General features: G+C 44.2%; 1 protein-coding gene across 2 annotated transcripts in view; it reads right to left on the reverse strand.

The window, feature by feature from the left end:
- LOC126412357 (developmental protein eyes absent-like) overlaps positions 1-9,503 on the reverse strand; it is a 249,261-nt gene extending 239,758 nt beyond the window's left edge. Inside the window, exon 1 of one of the 2 annotated variants that reach the window (XM_050081923.1) lies at positions 9,329-9,503. In XM_050081923.1, coding sequence (XP_049937880.1) covers positions 9,329-9,350 — 22 coding nt within the window. In that variant the 5' untranslated portion in view covers positions 9,351-9,503. The remainder of the gene's footprint in view (positions 1-9,328) is intronic. The other variant, XM_050081914.1, reaches the window with a different exon arrangement.
- Between the last annotated feature and the right edge of the window lie 8,440 nt (positions 9,504-17,943).

Consider the following 17,943-nt stretch of genomic DNA (forward strand, 5'->3'; position numbering starts at 1 on the left):
CGAGGTAGAGAAGATCCTGTATGAATTAATAACACTCAAGAATCGTTCGAACAAGCGCCTTATAAGCTACTTCGTAGATGAGTTGCATTTCCTTAGTATTCTTCCAATGAATCTCAATCTTCATCTGTTTTCCTGCTGTTTGTTTTATTTGGTCATTCCACTTACTGTCGCTCTGGATAGTTACTCCCACACTTTTTACTAAGGACACTGCTTCCAGCAGTTTGTCATCAGTAGTGTAGATGTAGGGTAGTGGATTTCTTTTCCTACGTATGGGCAATATGTTACAAAGTGCATTCAAGTTCTAAGGCCTCCGATTTTTTCTCTCCGGACTGGAAATAGATAGAAACATGCATATTGTTTTAAAATGAGGCCGCGTTCATTTTCAATACGTCCCAGAGATAGCAGCACCGTACAACAGATGGAATTTTACCACCAGCGGCGAGAATGAGAAATGTTTTAAATACTTAAAATAGCGACGTTTTCCTTACTTGAACAGCGTGCAATCATTCGTTTTCTGAATTTGCGTGGTGTGAAACCAATTGAAATTCATCGACAGTTGATGGAGACATGTGGTGATGGAGTTATGGATGAGTCGAAAGTGCGTTCGTGGGTGCGACAGTTTAATGAAGGCAGAACATCGTGTGACAACAAACCGAAACAACCTCGGGCTCGCACAAGCCGGTCTGACGACACGATCGAGAAAGTGGAGAGAATTGTTTTGGGGGATCGCCGAATGACTTGAACAGATCGCCTCCAGAGTTGGCATTTCTGTGGGTTCTGTGCACACAATCCTGCATGACGACCTGAAAATGCGAAAAGTGTCATCCAGGTGGGTGCCACGAATGCTGACGGACGACCACACGGCTGCCCGTGTGGCATGTTGTCAAGCAATGTTGACGCGCAACGACAGCACGAATGGGACTTTCTTTTCGTCGGTTGTGACAATGGATGAGACGTGGATGCCAGTTTTCAATCCAGAACAAAGCGCCAGTCAGCTCAATGGAAGGACACAAATTCACCGCCACCAAAAAAATTTCGGGTAACCGCCAGTGCTGAAAAAATGATGGTGTCCATGTTCTGGGACAGCGAGGGCGTAATCCTTACCCATTGCGTTCCAAAGGGCACTACGGTAACAGGTGTATCCTACGAAAATGTTTTGAAGAACAAATTCCTTCCTGCACTGCAACAAAAACGTCCGGGAAGGGCTGCGCGTGTGCTGTTTCACCAAGACAACGCACCTGCACATCGAGCTAACGTTACGCAACAGTTTCTTCGTGATAACAACTTTGAAGTGATTCCTCATGCTCCCTACTCACCTGACCTGGCTCCTAGTGACTTTTGGCTTTTTCCAACAATGAAATACACTCTCCGTGGCCGCACACTCACCATCCGTGTTACTATTGCCTCAGCGATTTTCCAGTGGTCAAAACAGACTCCTAAAGAAGCCTTCGCCGCTGCCATGGAATCATGGCGTCAGCGTTGTGAAAAATGTGTACGTCTGCAGGGTGATTACGTCGAGAAGTAACGCCAGTTTCATCGACTTCGGGTGAGTAGTTAATTAGAAAAAAAATCGGAGGCCTTAGAACTTGAATGCACCTCGTACATTGATTCACGTTCAGGGTCAGCTGCCAGAGTCTGCACCGTTCATCAACGATCTGCGAGTCAGTTTGAAAATCGATACTGTCTTCTCGCGTTGCTACTTTCTTATAGACAACCGCATCATCTACGAACAGTCTTAAAGAGCTTCAGACGCTTTCTACATAGATTATAAACAGTAACGGACCCGTCACACTTCCTTGAGGAACACCCGTAATTACCTCTACATCTGCCAATTTTGTTCCGTCAAGAAAGAGATGCTGAGTCCCATCTCCAAGGAAGTCATGTATCCGCTTGCAAAGCTTGTGCGGTACTCGACGAGCTCGTTTCTTTTTTGCTAAACGCCAGTGCGGACAGTGTCGAATGCCTTCCTGAAGTCAATGAACACAGCATCAACCTGAGCGCCGTCGTCTGCAGCGCTGTGGATCTCACACTGGAACAGAGCCAGCTGAGTTTCACATGCTCTCTGCCTGCGGAATCCACGTTGATTTTTTATAGAGGTTTTCGTTCTCCAAAAGTATCATAATACAGGAGCGTAAAACACGTTTCATAATTCTACAGCAGATTGACTTCAACTATATAAGCCTATGACTACGTGCATTTGTCCTACTGCCCTACTTGAAAACAGCAATGACCTGTTCTTTTTACCAATCACCAGGTACCTTCAGTGGCTCCAGCGATCTGTAATGAACCGCTGCTAGAAGAGGAGAAAGTTCTTTCGCATAATATTTGTAGAATCTTATAGGCATCTCATCTGGTCCTGATGCCCTCCCACTACCCAGAGATTGTAGTTGCTTTTCTATTCCGCTGTGGTTATCTCAGTATCCGACATTTCGAAATTCGTATCATACTGACAGTAAGGTCCCTGTTACGATCTTCCGCAGTGAAATAATTTCGGAAGACCGAATTCGACACTTCGTCCTTCTATCAAGGACGTGTCGAGTTCATGGCGCGAAATCGCTGTTGTAACGCTCTCCAAAGGTGGACCAACACGTATTAAGCAGCAGGCCGTAACATTTCGGCTTGTCGGTGTATAATGCGTTGGGGAACAGAGAAGGATCTTTAGACAGGGGTGTTCATCTGGGAGAGTAGTGCCATCATTTAATATTACACGTATTTATAAGCGAGTTGTCTGACCAAGAAAACCCTTAACAAATAGATCCATGAGTTAACCAGATACTAACTTTTTACTGCAAAAACCGCTTCCACTGTGATTCCGTCCTATTACCGTTCTGTAGGTCTTAATTTGAGGAAGAAATTTCTGATAATGTACGTTTGGAGCATAGCATTGTAGGATAGTGAATTATGGACTGTGGGAACACCGGAGAAAAGAGAAGTGTTTGAAGTGTGATGCTATAGAAAGACCCACAAGTGTTTCACTGGGTGCTTGATATCCGTGGTACTAGCAGCGGGGTGGAGATGACATCCAAACTGAACCCACACATACTATCAGATCTGGATTCATGTTGGACACAGGGGTACCTGAACACAGGAATTTCATAAAGATACATGACATATATAGACGACCATTATTCTGTAGGAAAATGGCACCATGGTGCCGTCGCTTGAGCGGTAATACATGAGGACGCAGGATATCCATGACGTACGGCTATGCCGTCAGAGTTCCCTTAATCGCAATCAGCTGCGACTTTAAGTCAAACGCTATTGTTCACCACACCTTGACTCCAGGAGTAACACCGCTGTGTCTTTCCAAGACAACGGAAGAATGGACCGCTGCTCCGATCACGGTCCTGGCGATGGTCGTGCGGAAACCGCCGTTCCTCGCTGAGCACAGTGGCCATTCTGTCGTGGGACTAAGGTAATTCTACGTGTGAGACGGTAATTCCATAGTTCTGCCGCTGCTAGTCTCCGACAAGTGATGTGGGACGACGCAGAGATTCCATTACTTGTTCTCGAATGGCAGACGCAGATGTGAAGGCGTTACAATGTGCTTGCTACACAATACGGCACTCGCCCCTTGTGATGGGACGGCGTGGTCGACCGGAACCTTGACGACGGGCATGCCTGTCCCCACGTCCCTATGCAGTCCACCAGGCCACGTTAACATCCGAATGCCCCACAATTCTGGATGGTGTACTAGTCGACCAACCGGCCAAATGGAGAGGCACAATGAGGCTTCTTTCAAACTCTTGTCAAGTGATGATTACGCTGTCTCGCACGAATACGCCCCATCATCGTGTCCATAACCGTAATCACTCAACATCTGACGCTGTTCACGTCCCATATATACCCTAACAGGCCTGGTAACAACACTAACCACGAACGACACTCTAGTGACCGTTTGCAGGTCATAGTGAATTACAGTTCTATCAATTTAGATACCCATCGATGGTGGGTACAGTACGAAGTTACGTTGACATCCGACCGTGTCTTCTTGGTACTTCCCTTTTTTTGTTGGACGGTGTACATCCAACAAGTAATTCAGGATCTAGGGTGCGAATGCTACTCTGAAATGAAGCGGTTGACACAAAAGAGGAAATAGTGGCGGGTCACATCAAACTACTCAGAAAACTGAAGGCTAAAAAAACCTCATTTTTAATTAACACATTTTTATCTGCACTCTTCGGGCATAGCCCACAAGCCGTTGAGCACAAGTGTTAGGATATATCATGAAATGTCTTTAGGGTTCTGTGCCATGCCTCTGTATAAAATAAAATACTTCGAATATAAATCATAAAACAACGATCTTCCTCAGGGAAATACTGGTTTTACAAGAGGAAAGATGACCCTATTTATTAAAAATTATCGGTGTAAATACACCATTTTTGTGGAACTTTATTGGCCCTAGAATGCAATAGGCTTGTCAGGACGAGAAAGAGAGGGAGGAAGGAGGGTGTTCGCAGGCTATTCCGCTTGTCAATGATTAGCGCCAGCCTGAAAAATCGGCGCCCGGCTTCTGGAAGCCGGTCGTTGTGGCCGTGCGGTTCTAGGCGCTTCAGTCCGGAACCGCGCTGCTGCTACGGTCGCAGGTTCGAATCCTGCCCGGGCATGGATGTGTATGATGTCCGTAGGTTAGTTAGGCTTAGGTAGTTCTAAGTTCTAGGGGACTGATGACCTCAGATGTTAAGTCCCATAGTGCTTAGAGCCATTTGAACCATTTTTTTGCTTCTGGTGGGCATGTTTATTGGATACCATTGGGAACACAAAACCATCACGTCTTCCTCACAGAACTGATAATTTGGATAGCATGCGCTGCTTTTGTGATGTGTCAACATCGGTGTTGTACCATATTCTCAAGTTGTCGATGACTATCTTTCAACGCAAAACCGCTTGTTGCCCTTATTTGTCAGCCAAGCTTAGTTCGGCTGGATGCCCATCCGAGATATAGCCATTGCTGGTGACAGCTCAGTGTACACCCGAAAATCAATGCCAATTTAATGATACGAGGGGCATTCAATACGTAAAGCAACACCTATTTTACTCGGTCAGTTTCGGTTGAAAAAATTCGGAATTTGTTGTGGGACATCGTGGAAAATTCCCATTTCAGCCCCCTACAGTTTCATGAAGTTCCTGTAGGTAGCGGCGCTATAAGTAGCCTTCAAAATGGCGTCTGCAACGGGAGTGCGTTCCAAGCAGAGAGCCGTCATTGCGTTTCTTCCGGCGGACATCCAGAGAATCACAGATATTCATAGGCGTTTTTAGAGTGTCTACGCACGGAGATCTGACAGTGAACAAAAGCACGGTGAGTCGTTGGGCAAGGCATTTGTCATCATCGCAACAAGGTGGTGCAAACATGTCCGATCTCCTGCGTGCCGGCCGGCCGCACACAGCTGTCACTCTTGCATTTATTTAACGTGTGGATACAGTCATCCAAGGTGATCTGACGACTCGCTGCTCAACTGGATGTCTCTGTTGGTAGGGTTGACACACTCGCCCACCAGTCATGTTACTCAGATGTGTGTGTGCCCGCTGTGTTCTCGTCGTCTGATTGAATAAGTCCATCTGTTTGGCACAATGAAGGACACACTGAGCGGGAAGCATTATATGGATGATGAGGTTATTGATGCAGAAAGACGTTGACTCTGTAGTTCACCGGTAGAGTGGTACCATGCGGGCATAACGGCCCTCCCAGTAAGGTGATGTAAAGCCGTCGCAGTGAACGGAAGTTATGTTGAAAAACAGGGTTTTGTAGACAAAAGAGTGGAGAATAATATGTTTTATTGGAATCCTGAATAAAACCAACAAGCTTTCATAAAAAAATGTGTTGCATTACTTACCGAGTGACAGTCGTGTATTCTTCCTACTACACTACTGGCCATTAAAATTGCTACGCCACGTAGATGACGTGCTACAGACGCGAAATTTAACCGACAGGAATTAGATGCTGTGATATGCAGATGATTAGCTTTTCAGAGCATTCACACAAGGTTGGCGTCGGTGGGGACACCTACAACATGTTGACATGAGGAAGGTTTCCAACCGATTTCCCATACACAAACAACAGTTGACCGGCGTTGCCTGGTGATACGTTGTTGTGATGCCTCGTTTAAGGAGGAGAAATGCGTACCATCACGTTTCCGACTTTGATAAAGGTCAGATTGTAGCCTTTCGCGATTGTGGTTTATCGTATCGCGACATTGCTGCTCGCGCTGGCCGAGATCCAACGACTGTTAGCAGAATATGGAATCGGTGGGTTCAGGAGGGTAATACGAAACGCCGTGCTGGATCCCAACGGCCTCTTATCACTAGCAGTCGAGATGACAGGCATCTTATCCGCATGGCTGTAACGGATCGTGCAGCCACGTATCAATCCCTGAGTCAACAGATGGGGATGTCTTCGTCATCGCCATACTGGCATATCACCCGGCGTGATGGTATGGGATGCCATAGGTTACACGTCTCGATCACCTCTTGTTCGCATTGACGGCACTTTGAACAGTGGACGTTACATTTCAGATGTGTTACGACCCGTGGCACTACCCTTCATTCGATCCCTGCGAAACCCTACATTTCAGGAGGATAATGCACGAGCGCATATTGCAGGTGCTGTACAGGCCTTTCTGAATACAGAAAATGTTCGACTGCTGCCCTGGCTTCCACATTCTCCAGATCTCTCACCAATTGAAAACGTCTGGTCAATGATGGCCGAGCAACTGGCTCGTCACAATACGCCAGTCACTACTCTTCATGAACTGTGGTATCGTGTTGAATCTGCATGGGCAGCTGTACCTGTACACGCCATCCAAGGTCTGTTTGACTCAATGCCAGGCGTATCAAGGCCGTTATTACGGCCAGAGGTGGTTGTTCTGGATACTGATTTCTCAGGATCTATGCACTTAAATTGAGTGAAAATGTAATCACATGTCAGTTCTAGTATAATATATTTGTCCAATGAATACCGGTTTATCACCTGCATTTCTTCTTGGTGTAGGAATTTTAATGGCTAGTAGTGCATGTTGTATAGGCACAATAAGTAAAATTCGTTGTTTTCTCACCATCCTTCCTGTTGCTGAAATTTTAATTCGAAGTTTGTTTGAATGGCGCTTCCATGATATTGCATTTTAATATTTACAGCTCATAACTGTGATGTGCTGTTACGATCTGTTATCAGCTGTTATGTGCTTTGCGTATCCTTACACAAGTTACTTTAACGCTATTTACCCCACCCTTGTATTAAGATGCTGCCAGCACCAATTCTACACCAACCGCTAACAAATAAAAACAGAAAATAAATTCTCCATAGCTGTTCCAGTCTCTAGCTGCTCTTTGTTGCACTATGTGGGTGCAACCGTTTTACTGGAAACTGACTCAAAATCTATTTTATCAATGTATAAGAGAGGCGAGTCATCCTAGAGCAAGTCGAAAATACAGTAATGCGACGATTCGATCTCTAACGTCCTGAAACTGTAAAAACCAATAGTAAAGCACTGCGTAGTAATGTTGGTCTTTAAGGTTTAAGTTAATTCTCATGGGATCATTGTATAAATACGAGCATCCAAAGTAAAGTTCGGTTTTACATACAGTAATATCTTTACAATTTCAAATTTTGCATAGACTAAAAAAAAAAGCGATCGACATGTGAGATCATAACAAGTAAATAGTTATAAATATAGCATTATAGAGCTCCCCAACGAAACTAATGGACGATTCAGAATTGGAAGCAAGCAAGGGCTGAAATGCTCGCCCCAACCTACGGGCGCCACGGCAGTCCGTGGGCGGGAGAGGCTATTCCTCCACCAGGGGGAGGACGGCATGCGTCCGCCCGCTGCTGTGGCAAACCGTCACCTTCTGTTTCGTGCATTACTGGAAAAACGATTTAGTCCACTCTGAAACGATTTGAGATTGGAAACACTAACGAGAAAGAATGAGGTCATCTTAACCGTAAAAAACCCGTTCTCATCTTCAGCCTTTATAATACGTCACACAAACGTATCAAATTTCAGAAAACCGACTGTCACTCTACCGAGGCAGAAAGGAAATAATGTCATACAAAATATGTATTCCTCTGCAGGTTAAGTCCTAGATGAAGCATATAGTCATAATGAAATGCACCCAGCACTCTAGATGGGCTATTTCGTTCCGAAAGAAGACTGTGTACTTCCGGGATTGAACCGTCTCTCTGTTGAAAATTCAGTAAAGCTTCCATTCATCGTTTCATGGTGTATTTTCGAAGTAAATATTTACTCACAAATTTTTTTTCAAAATAATAATCAATTCTATGAGTATAAAAATCAGCTTCTTTTTCAGCAACTGCGAACTAGCTCTACCGACGAACTGAATATTTTAATGCGAAACACAAATTAAAACAGAATAATTCAGAGGAGATAAAGTTTATTTAAGAAAGAAGTCACTGTAAGTTCATATTAATTTCCGTTCGGCTACTTCAACCATTCAGGTAGCACATTAATATTTAAATCTCTAGCATCTTTAGAAATATTTACCACATATTTTAATTACATACAATTACTTTTCAAAAAGTTCATTTGCTCACTGTATTTCACATGAAAAATAAGCAAGGAAGAATTGCGAATTGTATTTTACCGTATATACAATAACGGTACATTCAAAACCCACGCCCATGGCCGGCGTGAGATTCTAACCGACAGTGTCTGCCTCGTGACGCAGCGGAAGTAACCCACGATGACAAAGGCCAGTTATTTCAAGAAATCCTTTCCAGGGTCCTAGAGAAGTACAAACGATCGATAATACTGTTCAAGTAAGTTACGCTCTATGCATTAAAGACACTAAAAAATTCCAAATGCAGACTATAAGATCGCAGTTGTGAATCACGTCTTAAAATTTCGATAATCTGTCTTCTAGACCGAAGTTCTTTTCCTTATATACAAAAGGATCGCAACGACGAAATTTATTAGGACGACCACCAAAGCCTGGACCTTCTGTGAATGGAATGGAGTGGAGTGGAAAAGGAAGAGTGGGATATGATGGTAATACGAGTTATTGATTGCTGATTATCAGACGCAGACGCAGAGGAAACAGAATACGTCAAAATTGCGGTAAATATTCTGCGGTTACCAACAATGCTACGTTCGATGTAATGTTACTACGCATTAACAGTTTGTGACGAAACTTAAGTCTTAACGAGGAAAATGAAATGAATTATAAACACTTAACAGACACATATCTCTGTGTAAGAGCCACGCTAGCTTCTTTGTCGGCAATTGGCAGGCTTTTAGCGACGTGCGGCACGCTGAAGCGCCACAGGTAGAGGGGGCGTCGCGGAGCGGCTGCGAAGTCAGAGCGGCGCACTCACCCTTTTTGACACCTCCTGGCATGACATAGGAGGGTCTGGCCGTGTTGGCGGACGAGCTGAGCCAACAGTAAATGGTGCCGGCTGTGCGTGCACGTTGTCGGGATGAACAGCAGGCCGTGCGCCCGCGCCGTCAGCTGTCGAGTGTCGAGTGTGCAGTCTGGGCTGCGCAGCGCTGCCGGGCCCTTCTCCGCGACGACAGCGCAGTCTGCCAGCTGCGTGCGCAACCGCCGCCGAGCCGCTCCGCCCGGGCGCACTGTCTGAGGTCACGGCGCTCCTTCCATACGCTGACGCTATTTTCTTTCTCTCTTTTTGTCAACTCTCACAGTGAGTCGAACTGTTCGAATAATATTCCATGGTAGTGGGGCAGAGTGAGTCTCTACTGGGAAAACACTGTTGGCGATTAAGAAGCAGCACCAGCAAGTATAGCAAATAACACTATTTTACTTATTGTGCTTTTCCAGTATAATAGGAAGAATATATGATAAAATCTGTAGGCGAGTTGGGAGTGTACAGGGTGCGAAATTTAAAACACAAAGGTGACATCCCTGGCAGTAACAACGGCTCTAATCCGGAGGGGCTTCGAGTCGCACTGATCAGAGGAACCGCCCACTCGTCATCATAGATTTCTTCAAAATTTGTGGTATATCGAATTTTGGCCAGAAACGAGAATGACTAAATTGGGAACCGCAGATTACCGAGCGTCTAAAAAAATATATCATTTTTTGGTGTGGATCCGGAGAGGTATGAGTCACTTACGGGAACGTAGTTTCGAAACAGTAGAGTTGGGTTGTTTCGGGGAAGAGATCAAACAGCGAGGTCATCGGTCTCATCGGATTAAGGAAGGATGGAGAAGGAAATCGGCCATGCCGTTTCAAAGGAACCATCCCAGCATTTGCCTGGAACGATTTAGGGAAATCACGGAAAACCTAAATCAGGAAGGCCGGACGCGGGATTGAACCGTCGTTCTCCCGAATGCGAGTCCAGAGTGCTAACCACTGCGCCACCTCGCTCGGTCGAAACAGTAGCCGGTGGAAAGAGTACAGAACACTAATTCCAGGGTCGTGGAATCGAATCTCTATACGGAAAGCATATTTTTCATTTTCAGTTCTCACGTTTCTTACTCTGCATATAAACGGAGATAACGTCCAATATATTGTATTGGATGTGATGAAACCCTGTATGCATGAGAACAAATTTCTTGTATTACCTGTCTCGTGGGGAGGATAAACAAGTCCACAATCATACGACGAGATTTTTCAAGATGAAGAAAGATTGCCGTTGTGCAGTATTAAAGTGATTCTCACGAAATGAACACCACTAGTGCTACCCTGCCATGTTTATTTTTATCGTCAGCTTAAAAATTTGATCAAAAAGCTTCAGTAACAGCTCTTACGTCCTTGACAAAGAAGGAGAAGTCACAAACCGAGAAGTAAGTTCCATTGCATATCACGAACTATCTTCGCCAGTAGTTGGTGAATTGATGCATTACGCGTAGTTTAGTGCTAAACTGTGGGATCAGAGGGAAACTTTTATGGATGCAAACTAAGTCCGTTTTTGTGTAAAACCTTAAAACAACCACGAATTGTAAAAATGTGTGGTTTATAAAGTGTGCAAGATGCCGAGAAAGCTAATGCTTCCCCCGTTTTTACGGTGACTATTAACGCAGCACATTTAAATCGTCAACAATAAAATAATAAAAGTATGTAATTTTATATGCGAAGTGCTTATGTACGTCTTACAATCCCTTTCTTGATATGTACTTACAATCTCAAATTTTCCTTTGCCTTTCCTTTTCATGGCTATTACGAAAATATTAATAAATGCAATGTAGTGAGTATTTTTTGTTTTATTTGTAGTATAAGTAACGCAAAAATTGAAAACAAAAATTTTTCCGTGTTTGGACTCGGACCCACGACCTCCGGATTACAGTTCTGCACCCTTTCTACTGCATCAGCCGATGCTTGGAAGCGATGCTAACGTAAACGGCTTGGGACTCACCCGACCCTCGAAAACTGCTATATATTTTGAATGTATGGGCATTTGGAACTCCCGCTTCTGCCATTTACCTTTGTGAGTCGAGCGCTGCATGTACCATAAATAAGTGCGATCTACTTGTGAGTTTGGACGGACACAGATAAGGATACGTCATTCTATACGCCTCAACTCTATGCCACAGTTCATAAATCGTAGTGGTTGGCATGATTAGCTCCCGACAATCCATCAGAGGAAGTTTTCATTGGGTGAGAGATCTGGAGAACGTGCTACCCAGAGCAACGGTCAAAAACTGTATCTAGGTAGGTTATGACAGCACTGAAAATACGCGATACTGCGCCATTTTGCTGAAAGATAACATCGTGCAGTTCTCGAAAATAGGACACAGCCATCAGCCTTAACATGTCAGAAATGTAACGCCTGTGTAAGTTGACTTGGTGGGTGGAGCCGGCCGGAGTGACCGAGCGGTTCTAGGCGCTTCAGTTTGGAACCGCGCGACCGCTACGGTCGCAGGTTCGAATCCTGCCTCGGGTATGGATGTGCGTGATGTCCTTAGGTTAGTTAGGTTTGAGTAGTTCTAAGTTCTAGGGGTCTAATGACCTCCGATGTTAAGTCCCATAGTGCTCAGCGCCATTTGAACCATTTGGTGGGTGGAGGAAGTTATATATGTAAATGGACCCCATATCTGACATACATTAATTTAACACCCTCCAAAATTCAGAATTACTTCAGTTTATTCCGTTAAAACTATTCGTAAATACAATATTATTATAATATCTTTGCCACATCTGACAAAATGGTCGGTGGGAAAGATTCTAATAATAGCGCAAGTGAAATAATTGCAAAAGCGAAGTTGCACCTTGATTGTCATGATGTTAATTGAAAAGACAGGTAGTAGTACAGAACGGAATATGTTGCATGTGTGGTTGGAGCTGAAAGCAGACTGCTCATTGACTGTAAAAGGCAAGTCAGTGCCGGCCGGAGTGGCCGTGCTGTTCTAGGCGCTACAGTCTGGAGCCAGGCGACCGCTACGGTCGCAGTTTCGAGTCCTGCCTCGGGCATGGATGTGTGTGATGTCCTTAGGTTAGTTAGGTTTAAGTAGTTCTAAGTTCTAGGCGACTGATGACCTCAGAAGTTAAGTCGCATAGTGCTCAGAGTCATTTGAACCATTTTGCAAGTCAGTAAAAGGAAGCTTGAAGTAATCGAAATACTAAAAAGTGACTTTAATGTCCATACGCATTGTCTCGCAGTTGCCACTCATTCTCACCATAGTACACTGTAGATGGAGGCTGAAGTGGCTGCAGAATTAGTCACTGTCGGCACCAACAACCCACACCAATGGCAAAATGCAAATCAATCTGAAAAGTCCCTCGATACATCAGCTCAAATAGCGGCGGGCCATTGGCGGCTCTCAAAATCGAAATCTGATGGCGAAGCCTCCCGAAGATCAAGACACCCGAAGGTCAAGTAATTTCTAATCGAATGTTTAGTAAAAGCAAACCTCGCATTGCCACATTTTGCTTCCCTGGCTATATTTAGATTGGCTGGGCTTCGTATCTTTCGAGCACTGACCGGTAGAACTGCTCCTTAGAATATACTAATTTCCTCTGGGCTATAGTCTAGTTGGTTAACTAGTAACGTGCGCTCTACCATTTAACACAGAAAAAAGTCATCTCACTTTCTTTCCCTCTCTCTCTGTGACCAACGAGGCGGGTCCTCATCGTCAAAATAGAGCTTTTCTGTCTACTCTCTAGTTTATTTATGTTGCCCAATCCCAGCGACTCTTAAGTTACGTGAACGTTTGGTTTCTGTGAAGTTAAACGTCCAGCTCCTTCTCACATTTTCAAACGTCCGTAACTGTCTGTTCCCATTTCATTTTCGAGATATTTACCTGTGGCGTCTGCTTCTTTCTGGAGAGAATCTCAGTTTTCTACTTTTGTGCACAATATTTCCTCCCACTAAAAAGCATTCCTCCTCCTTCCAGTCCTAGTTTGTAAATCAGTAATGTCTGGAGACTTGCGCCACATAAGATCCTTTCTGTGTTTGTCAGTAATACTCCGGGTGCCACAGGCGGGATTAAAAAATGGTTCAAACGGCTCTGAGCACTATGGGACTCAACTTCTAAGATCATCAGTCCCCTAGAACTTAGAACTACTTAAACCTAACTAACCTAAGGACATCACACACATCCACGCCCGAGGCAGGATTCGAACCTGCGACCGTAGCGGTCGCGCGGCTCCAGACTGTAGCGCCTAGAACCGCTCGGCCACCCCGGCCGGCGCGGGATTACAAAACTATGTCTAGCAGCCTACGAGCCATTGAGCTGCATCTCTCCTGGCTCGTTCGTTTGATCCCCTGACTGCCCGAGTGTATCTGCACCGTCGCAAATTTGCTTTCAACGTCCTCTTTATATATAATACTTGTTTTCCAAATAGAAGAATAAATGAACAGTAACGTCCCATTAGTCAGTTACCAACAATGATGACCGAACAGTGTGGCACAGTGGTTAGCACACTGGGCTCGCATTCGGGAGGACGACGGCTCAAACTCGCGTCTGGCCATTAAGATTTAGGTTTTCCGTTATTTCCCTAAATCGCTCCAGGCAAATTCCAGTACGGTTTCTTTGAAAGGACACGGCCGATTTCCTTCCCTATCCTTGACGCAATCCGAGCTCGCGTTCCGTCTCTAATGATCTCGATGTCGAAGGGACGTTAGACCCAATCTTCCTTCGCTTCCTTACCAACAACAACTAGTACTGTTATGTATAACATTCCTCAGCCACGATTAAATATTCCTGTCAAATGGGTCTTTCATTATGATTTTACATATGTTAAGGGATTGTTTCCACAAAAACGGACACGTAACACCTTCTGAGCAAATTACCAGCTACGCAAACCAGAGGTGAATGCGTTGTATATCTAAGAACACTTCAAATTATTACGCCAATTGCTGCACCTGGACAAAGATGACAAATGCAATCTTGCAACGTTCTTTTTCCTCAGAGCCTCCACACACGAATACCTCCATCGTCATCCTGCGCATAGAACCAGGACGTATTTTTCATCCAGAGTCACCGCTGGATGTACTACAGAGGGCCAGCCTGTCTCTATTGCTGCACCAAGCGAAGCCGCAACAGTGGCCACCCAGTTGACAATTCCTGGCGCTTGGCGCTGCAGACACCGTTGCACTGTCTGTGTTGATATTCGTCTTGCTGCAAACAGTATTCTGTCCTCTAGACACATATGATTTCATTATAATTTATTTTAGTCCTATTACAAGTGACTTTCATGGCCACTTAGACACTTGTTCAGTTAAGTTCTTTGACTAGCTGTTGAAGTTTATCTTCGTTGCTGGCAAACAGTACAATCTCACCAGCAAGTCGAAGGTGCTTCGGAAACTTTCTGTAAGCATATATTTTATCATCGTTTCCCCATTTTAAGGATCTGAAAACTTGCTCTAGGACCACGGTGGCATGAAATCTCATTACCCAACTCCTCTTCCAATTTCGAATTTCTCACTATCGTCATGATAATGGATGAAATGTCTGACGCGGACGTATACGCTGAAACACTGTGAACTCGCCGGCCGGGGTGGCTGAGCGGTTCTAGGCGCTACAGTCTGGAACCTAGCAACCACTACGGTCGCAGGTTCGAATCCTGCCTCGGGCATTGATGTGTGTGATGTCCTTAGGATAGTTAGGTTTAAGTAGTTCTAAGTTCTAGGGGACTGATGACCTCAGAAGTTAAGTCCCATAGTGCTCAGATCCATTTTTGAACTGTGAACTCGAACTTCCCGTCAGAATTTCAAAGATTGTTCGGGGATTCTTCATGAGTAATATATCTCGGCCGATCGCCTACACTTACAGGCTACCTGCGCAACACATCCATATGGCGGGTCCCGTACCGGGTAGGGGCCCCCTGTCGGCCTTCAAGCAGAAACCAGGTTAAGCCGCAGCCGCAAGGAGGCGTCGGATACACCGCTAGAGGTCTCGACGTAAACGAACTAGCATGGACACTTAACTGAAAATAGTGCGCGGAATATTCTACGACGGGTAGCCCATTTAAGGCCTCACACAGACCACCGAAAGCAGTCTTCATCGAGTAAGCCGCTGGGCCAGACGCCGAGAGCAACGGCTGTTCCACAATCAGGGACTTACTGCGGGGCATCCAGGACGACACGTCGCAGCTCACCGCCAGCAAGACTCCGGGACATTACCAGATCGATGTGTGGCCTAGGACGCAATATCCACAGATTGGACTTGTAATTAATACTGGCTCTTAACTTTGGCTACACTGAACTCTAAACCTTCTCACTCGAGAAACAGTCCTACTTGTCATTATTCATGATTATCCACCAGAACTAATTAGTTGATGTATAAACAGATATTCTTATTAGAACTGGCCTTTTGCTAAAAGTTATTTTGTTGTCTGGGCATTTACCCAGAAATTATTTGTTCTTTTTGCAATTCGTTCTTCAGCCCACCTGTTTCTTAATTAGGCCTTGAGCTCTCAGGTTACCTCCACTAAAAAGGACTTGTATTTACTTGCAGGAAATAAACTTAATTCCTTTTACGTCTTGAGCATCTGTTTCGCCTGTTGTCCGTGGACATAGCAATGAGAATTTTGGAATAATGGACCAGTGTTCCTCCTCTGTCTCATTTCAGAGTAATTGTATTCGACTTGATTTCTAAATGCCTTTTATATTTGTACCTGCATTGTACAGAAAATGTCTGACAAATAAGCGTCAACAGTATGCACTGCGGTCTTGTTTGGAAACAAATTATTTCCATTCGCTCATGGTACTTACCGTTGTCAGCAGTAAGTGGCGCCCACTTTACTCTTCGATTTCAGGCTTGTATTCGGCGCTGCTCGATTCTCGTTTTCCAGACGTCATTAGCTGTAAATTGTAACGTTCTTTAAAAAAAAACTTTAGGATTACGTTGAATTAATGTATGAACCGTAGAATGGATACTAAACACGAATCATCGTGTAGCGTGTTAAAAGTGCAAGTGGTGTGCTTATTCTGTGTTACTGTTCGCAAAAACTTTATACTAACTGTTTGGACAATGCAACTCCCAGTACCAATAAAGAAATACAGTCACTGCAAAATGCATTCAGCCCCTTAGGCACTGAGCCCTCTGGTTCTGTTCAGAACTGATAACCTTGGTCTCTTTGCACGTAACAATAAATTAAACTGTCTTATTGCGCCGGCCGCGGTGGTCTCGCGGTTCTAGGCGCGCAGTCCGGAACCGTGCCACTGCTACGGTCGCAGGTTCGAATCCTGCCTCGGGCATGAATGTGTGTGATGTCCTTAGGTTAGTTAGGTTTAAGTAGTTCTAAGTTCTAGGGGACTGATGACCACAGCTGTTAAGTCCCATAGTGCTCAGAGCCATTTGAACCATTTTAAACTGTCTTACCTCTAAAGCAGAAACGGTGAACAGCGGTATATTCTGTTCTCTAATAAAAAATAAAATAATATGCCCGGTACAGGCTCAGCAAAGTTCAATGCTGGCCTTAATACTTTCAAATTCACACGAAATTCATTTAGCTGATAAATGAAAACATTTAAGAAAAATCAGATTTCTTTGAAAAACATATGACCTGGAAAGGAAGGCGGTACTGATTGTGGTGAATTACTAACCCTGATTCTTTTCTTTAGCAAAATTGTATTGCAAGTTAAGTTCCTCTTTTCAAAAAATCTGACCGCTAAAGTTACATTAGTCACAGAATTACATCATATTTACTAATTGATTCACGAACAATGAGATTTACACAACAAATATTATCTAACCTCACCAGCATAAATGCAAATCACTAAATTACAAAAAGCTCTGTTAACAAGTCTTATAAACATTAAAAAAGTGAAATATCTAACTAGTCTGTTTATCAATCAGCTTACGTACATTTTGGGGTTACTCAACAATTACAAATCATAGGCCAACTCATTGTACTAACGCGCTGGCAAAATGGAAATCATAATTATTTAACATCTTTATCTTGTAGCATGAAGACTTCTCCTTTCATGTTCTCGTAATTCCTACATTATTCCAACGCTTGGTGGCATCACAGAGCACGTCACAAAAACTGCCCACACCATCCTCTTTCATTCACAGACAGCTACCTACAACTGTGCGCCAAGCGCTCTCTTGCTCCAACACTACAACATCAGACCAGAAACAGTATCTTCGGCTCTACGGTCGTACACAGTCAGCGAACCGCTTTATAAAGCCTATCAGAGACATACATCGTTTATAGTATTATTATAATATTCGGGTGCCACATACAAGTGTACCGCAGTAGACTCCTTTCAAAATTAACAATGATTCACAGCAGTATTGATGGTTTTACTTATGAAGATTTGGCCTATATGCACCTCGTCTACTGGTTCACTGAACATATGAAATAACGGAACAACAACGCTATGTTGAGCTGTTCCCGCAGTGATTTCAACCACATATGTAATATACTTTGAGTTTTGTTCTATTACTCGGTGTTTTGTGTTGTACATTTGATGACTAACACGCTTTTCACGGCTGTGGAGTATTTCCACAGCAGCATGGGTAATTCGTGCAACAAACTGAATAAATCACAATGAATTTATTATTCCGTAACTAGCTTCCGGAA

This window comes from Schistocerca serialis, chromosome 1 (assembly GCF_023864345.2).
Source record: "Schistocerca serialis cubense isolate TAMUIC-IGC-003099 chromosome 1, iqSchSeri2.2, whole genome shotgun sequence".
Classification (NCBI taxonomy): Eukaryota; Metazoa; Arthropoda; class Insecta; order Orthoptera; family Acrididae; genus Schistocerca; species Schistocerca serialis.